Source organism: Eubalaena glacialis, chromosome 1 (genome assembly GCF_028564815.1).
Source record: "Eubalaena glacialis isolate mEubGla1 chromosome 1, mEubGla1.1.hap2.+ XY, whole genome shotgun sequence".
Taxonomy (NCBI): Eukaryota; Metazoa; Chordata; class Mammalia; order Artiodactyla; family Balaenidae; genus Eubalaena; species Eubalaena glacialis.
The window spans coordinates 76,490,032-76,496,247 of record NC_083716.1 but is presented as its reverse complement, the minus strand read 5'-3'; the positions used below and the strand labels follow the sequence as shown (position 1 = coordinate 76,496,247).

At 55.9% G+C, this 6,216-nt stretch overlaps 1 protein-coding gene across 1 annotated transcript; it reads right to left on the bottom strand.

Moving 5' to 3' along the window:
* Positions 1-1,033: 1,033 nt before the first annotated feature.
* EGR2 (early growth response 2) lies at positions 1,034-4,847 on the bottom strand. Its single transcript, XM_061197938.1, has 2 exons — positions 4,371-4,847; positions 1,034-3,027 (listed from the first exon to the last, which is right to left on the bottom strand). Exons 1-2 carry the CDS (start codon positions 4,537-4,539, stop codon positions 1,778-1,780), a joined length of 1,419 nt encoding a protein of 472 aa, XP_061053921.1. The 5' UTR covers positions 4,540-4,847; the 3' UTR covers positions 1,034-1,777.
* Between the last annotated feature and the right edge of the window lie 1,369 nt (positions 4,848-6,216).

The window sequence follows — 6,216 nt, the reverse complement described above, 5'->3', positions numbered from 1 at the left end:
AGTCCTGGGGTAATTCCTTTGGCAACCTATTAATGCTGTCATCAGCAGTGTCTGAGTTCATTTTTGATCTGAAGAGGCGATAGCGCTTTTCAAAAAGTTTTCTGTGGTCATGAGACTAATCCTGGAACCTGAAAGTCATTTCCAGCTTGACCACGCCACCACACTTTCCACAAAGCCACATCTCGTCTGAGTTCCTGGCCCTGGTCAGGGTTCTGAAAACAGCCGCAAATGTGTAGTCTCCGAGTGGGCACTTGTTTGTAAGTATTTATTTTCCGGAGCCCACTCAGGAGCAGAGAGAAGTTATAGGCTGTTATAGAGGACGGAACAATGAGTCAAAACAACGCCTCCCCACTTTTACACTAATGCATGGGGGAAATCCCCGGAACGCTAGCGTTTGATTATGAATGGAGATTGCTTTGGGGCGAGAGGGCTGGTGTTGAAAGGCTAGCAAAGAAGACTTGGAGATCCTGGCTTGGTCAAAGTACTAAAACCCACCGGGTACTGTTGAAGTCCCACCCAATAAATCTTTCATAAGTAATTTCTGCAGCAAAAATATTGTTGAAAAGTATTTATTTACATCATAGTCATAAACCATTCCTTATCTGAACTTTAGTTAGTGGTTTTGTGTTAGAATAAATCATTTATATTTCCACAACTATTAAGAGCTAATAACCAAACAAGTCAGCTCCAGTAACATTATTTACATTCCTGCAATTTGACTACAAAGGTAACACTTTTAAGTCACAAAACAGAGCATACAAAAATATACTTTCTAAAAAAAATTCCAAATATTAATAGGCAGAAATATACAGCCATACTAAACCCAGGGAGTGATGGTTTTTTTTTTTCTATAGTAAGGCAACCCATTTACATGCAGACCCTGTAACATTGTCTACATCACACAAGGCACCAAGGACACTTCCAACACAATTGCATGCATCCTAGTTTCAGAGAATATATGTACATCCCCCTTTAAATAAGTTAACCTCTGACTCATTTTGAGATCATAAATGCTTTACTTTTTTTTCCCAAAGGTTCAGAACTTGGAGAACAGTGCACATCAAAAATACACAAAATCTGAATGGATATACACTGAAAAAATAGTCTTTACATTTCTCAACCACTCAAAAAGGAGCAGATATTGCTATGTCCCTCCCATCACATTGCACTTCTGTTCTCTGAGTTTATAATACATATTGCTTAAAGGGTTGAGATGACTAGATAAGCTTTGATTCACTGTTCTAGGGCCACAGAATGCAGCTTTATAAAGGCCATGCTTCACCCACTGTACAGCATCCCCAAAATCAGTCCCAAGCCATAAAGTGCACATCAGTTTTGCTTCTGCCTTTTTTGCTATCCCCACCTGAAGGGATGAGCATCTCCCAACCTACTGTAGAAAAAGTCTCAGATCAATTCTGACATCCAGAGTCAAAAACCTGTAACCAGTCAAAATAAGAGAGGGGAAACAAAACCTAGTCAAAGAACCCTTTAAAGTAGGGTCATGCCTCAGCCCTCTAGGCCAGGGACCCCCACCCAACCCCCTTCTGAGCCTCCCCATTACCTTGGGGTGACAGTCAACTCACCTAAGAGAGACTAAGGTGGGCTAACTTTTAGGAAGGACCTGCTTCTAAGTGGAAAGGGGTGGGGGCAGTGCTAGGCTCCTAAGGCCCTTTGCCCAACGAAATGAGGGAAGGGCAGGAATGGGTGGTAGTGTTTGTCGTGCAGCTCCAGTGGATGAAGGGCCTCAAGGAGCTGGTGTGTCAACCTGAGTCTCATCTCAAGGTGTCCGGGTCCGAGATGAGCAAGGGCCGAGCGACCCTCCACCAATAGTGCTGCTGTTGCTGCCGCACAGGGTCCCCCCAGCCTGCGCGCCCCCAGTGCAGGAGGTGGTGGAGGCGGCCGGCACCGTCGAGGAGGGGGCACTGCTCTTGCGTTCCTTCTGCCTCAGGTGGATCTTGGTGTGGCGCTTCCTCTCATCACTCCGGGCAAACTTGCGGCCACAGTAATCACAGGCAAAGGGCTTCTCGCCAGTGTGGGTGCGGATGTGGGTAGTGAGGTGGTCGCTGCGGCTGAAGTTGCGCATGCAGATCCGACACTGGAAGGGCTTGTGCCCCGTGTGGATTCGGATGTGCCGTGTTAGCTCGTCGGAGCGGGAGAAGCGCCGGTCACAGCCTTCTGCTGGGCACGGGTAGGGCCTCTCATGCACTGGGGTCTTGCTAGGCCTGTTGGGGTACTTTCGAGGCCTCAAAATAGGCCGCAGCGGCAGATGGTGTGGGTTATAGGCGGCAGCAGCGGCAGCTGCGGAGCCGCTGCCAGGTAGCCGGGGTCCCTCGCTGCCTCCACTGGCCCCTGGCCCTGTGGCCCCAGCACTGGGCCCTCCCAGGGTAAAGTTGCGGATGGTGGAAAGCGGAGTGAGTGGAGGGGGGACTCGCAGGGAGTCCAGGGGGCAGGGAAAGGGCTTGCGGTCTGGGCCAGCTGCACCATGTAGGTCTCTCTGGCACTGTGATGGGAAAAATCCAGGATAGTCTGGGATCATGGGGAAGAGACCTGGGTCCGTGGCTGGCTTGGGGGATGGGTAGGAAGGAGGTGGTGGGTAGGCCAGAGGGGAGGAGGTGGAGGTGGTGGCTGCCGACAGGAACGCTGAGGGGTCCTGGTAGAGGTCTCCTGCACAGCCCGAATAAGGAGGAGGCGGCGGTGGAGAGTAGAGGTGGTCCAGGTCAGGCTGGGTCTGGGACATGGTGCACACACCCAAGGGTCCAGTGGCCAGTGGGTTGGGGGAGGCAGAGGTGACGCTGGATGAGGCTGTGGTGGAAGCTGGGGAGGTGACCCCTTGCAGGATGCCTGCACTCACAATGTTGATGATGCCTTCTGGGTAGCAGCTAGCACCGGGGTACTGGGGGTCGATGGAGAACTTGCCCATGTAAGTGAAGGTCTGGTTTCGGGGTGCAGAGACAGGAGCAAAGCTGCTGGGATATGGGAGATCCAAGGACCTCTTCTCTCCAGTCATGTCAATGTTGATCATGCCATCTGGGGAGGGGAAAGGAAGAATGGAGGTGGAGCAATGAGAATGCAGCCAAGAATCCCTTCTCACCCCCGTCTCACATGAGTCCAACCCCAAGGCCCAGGATCTTAGCACTGTAGAGCTGAGGCAGAGTTCAACAGGTGGGGAAATTGTGGCCCAAAGACAGTTAGAAGAGGCTAGCCCAAGATCCTACTGTGGCAGCCAGTGACAGTCTAGGACGCAAACTACCTCCAGGAAAGCAGATGAGCACTCCCAACCCCCATATACAGCCATCTGTGGCTCTAGTCCCCAATAAAAACACCCAAAAATAGCAACAACAGTATTAAAAATTCCCCATCTGCCTGGAACTTCACTCCCTCTCCTTTGCCTGGGGGGGTCTCACGGCTGGGGCAGACACCACCCAGAAGACTGATCCCAGCCACTGCCGCGAAGGTGTCAGCCTGAGAGGTGAGCCAAAGAAGGGGGTCAATGATTTCCCGGCTGCTCCCCATCCCAGGTGCCTTCCTTTCCTCCCTCTCCCACTGCTGGAGGGAATCGGGCTCTGCGATGGAAGGAGGCTATAGATTTCCTTCCCCCCCAACCTTTTCAGCCTTGCCCGACACCCGCGCGTCCTCGCCCCAGCCCAAAGACAGTGGCAGGGCTTCGGGGAAGGCGCGGGGGTTGCGGGAGACCACTTTCCACCGCATCGCCAAGGAGACTCGCGGCACCGGTGCCCGATGGGCCTCCCTAGGCAGCCAGGGGGCCGCTTCCCGCCGTTGCCCGCCCTCCACCTCCTCCTCCCCGCCTGGCCAACCCCCTCAATTTCGCGGGCGGCGCGCAGGTGGGGGCGCTCCTGCAGGCCGCAGGGGGAGCGCGCTCCGAGATGTTCCCCGGGTCTCCTCTGCCGAGGAGGGAGCGGCGGACGCTTTCCTCTGGGGCTTCTCCGCCGCTCGGCTCTCCAGACGCGCAGCTTTCCTCCAGAGCCCCGAACTTTCCCGTCACTTTGCCCCTACCCCGGGAGAGGGGAGGCTGGGGTGCGGCCGGCGGAAAGGCCCGCACAAGCCCAGAAGCCTGGTGGGGCACCTCTCCTACTCTCACCCCTCGCCCGCCGGGGGCTGGGCGCGCCGCAGCGCACGCACGCTCGCTCGCTGGCAACCTGGTGCATCTGCCCGCGCGTCCAGCTCCAACGCCTGGATCCCCGCTCACGCGGGCTCCTCCTGCACCCCCTTCCATTCTTCAAAGCCAGCTGAGTCAACACCGTCCACCTCGCGCCCCGACCCTCTCCTCCAAGTCCTGCACATGCACCGAAACCCCCCCACCATCTCCGAGCTGCGTGGGTCCCGGTCCGCGAAGGGGGCACGCGGCTTACCTCCGGCCACTCCGTTCATCTGGTCAAAGGGGCCTCCCAGTTCGGCATTGGGGAAGATGGTCACCGACGTCGCGGCGAGGTCCTCCACCGGGTAGATGTTGTCAGACAGCTGGTGCACAAAACCACCGAGAGTTACTGGGATTTTGTCTACGGCCTTGGCGGTCATCATTTGCTCCTCGCACAACCTGGAGACCCAACTCCCTCGCTACCTGGAGTGTCAGAGAAGCCGTTTTGGAGAGGGATTGGACTGAGCCTAGGTAGGTATCTCCTTTTGCCCTCCACACTTAAAAGCAACTATCCACCTCAAAAAAAAATCTAACAGAAACAAAACTAGCAAACAAGTCGCTTTTTTTTAAGCAGAAAAATGGCTATTTGCCACTGACTCTCTCCTGTGTTCCGGCTGGGAAGCCAGGAGTTGCTGGTGTAGTGTTATTATAACAGTCAGTGTGTCCCCTCGCCGAGCTATTAATCAATTGCTGCTCTCCGGGTTAGACGGAAAGTGTTGCTCTAAGTATTTATGGGCAGGTCCTCAATGCCCGTGACGTCACTGCCCATATATGGACTGAGGAACAGGGCTGGGCCAGGCGGCTTTTGCCGTCACATGGCCGATTTGCATAGGGGCTCGGCTGCGCGGGCTCCTCCGGGCTCGCGACTCCCGGCTCGCAGCCCGCGAGGATCCGCGGGGGTCTGGGGCGCGGGGCCCGAACCGCAGCCCGGGTCCAGAGCGCAGGGCCCGACGGGGATAGGGCGCGCCACGGGTCCGGCTTAGGCCACTGTGGGAGAGCGATCGGTCCGGGCTGCGGCGCGGCCTCCCGGGAGGGGAGGAATTCCGGTTCTCCGGGACTTTCCAAAAAAGGCGAAGATCCGGTGCCAGCAGCTCCGCCTCCCCAGCCCTTGTTTGGGAGCCATTCCGGAAAATTAAACTTCGGAAAGAAACCGAGCGGAGCCGAGACACTACAGTCAAACCCCTACTCACTTTCTTGGCAGCTCAAAACCGCAAGCAAAAGGAGGCAGAGAAGAAAAAAAAAAAAAAAGCTGCATGCATTCACGGAAGCTGACTGCTTTTTTCTGAATTACTTGGTGGAAAGAAGTAGCTGGTGATAAGAGTGAATGCGGTATTGCTTTTTTGGAAAGTCTGTTCTATTTATACAGGAGCGAAAACGGAACAGGTTTGGGGTTGTTTGTTTGTTTAAGTATTTTGGGCACCTTGGGGCGGGGAGGGGGGTAGACCCTAGGAGGAGCAGATAACTGCGGGGAGCTTGGAGAGAAATCCTCAGCCGGAGACACCCCCCACCCTTCCTCTGCCCGCGCGCTCCCCGCCCCCCTTCAGCTGCTGCGCGGAGCGGGCGCCCTTCCCGGCGCGTCTGGGCGGTCGGCAATGTGGGGGCGTCCAGATGGAGGCTTGGACACTCACCCTGCCCCGCCACACACGCGCACACACTCTTACACTCACACACGCTCCACTTCCGCTGCACACACTCCTGCCCCCGCCGCCTTCTTCACACACCCACTCGCACACCTTACGCTACACACCTCCCTGTTGACAGCGCGCCCGTGCGCTCGCCTCGCCAACAGAATGCCTGGTCGGCAGAGCGGGCGCCTGGGTTTGCTGAACAGGCTGCTCTGCGAAGACACCCATCCTCACCTTCACTGCCTGTACCTGCCACCACCGCAGTCATCCACCCCCGAAAGCCTACCCTCCGGAGGTGCGCTCTGCCCGCACCCGAGCGCTACTCCAGAACACACACAGGAGGAGGAATATTCTTCCTGTCCCTGGCCAAGAGCCACATCGGGGAGCCGAGCGAGGTCCAGAGTGACAGCAAACGGTGACGCTAACGCCAGTTTC

Excerpts from the sequence above, each read along its gene's own strand:
- EGR2 (XM_061197938.1), bottom strand. The coding sequence starts at position 4,539 with ATGATGACCGCCAAGGCCGTAGACAAAATCCCAGTAACTCTCGGTGGT. Across the intron at positions 3,028-4,370 it reads GATGAACGGAGTGGCCGGAG|ATGGCATGATCAACATTGAC; the intron begins GTAAGCCGCGTG and ends TCCCCTCCCCAG.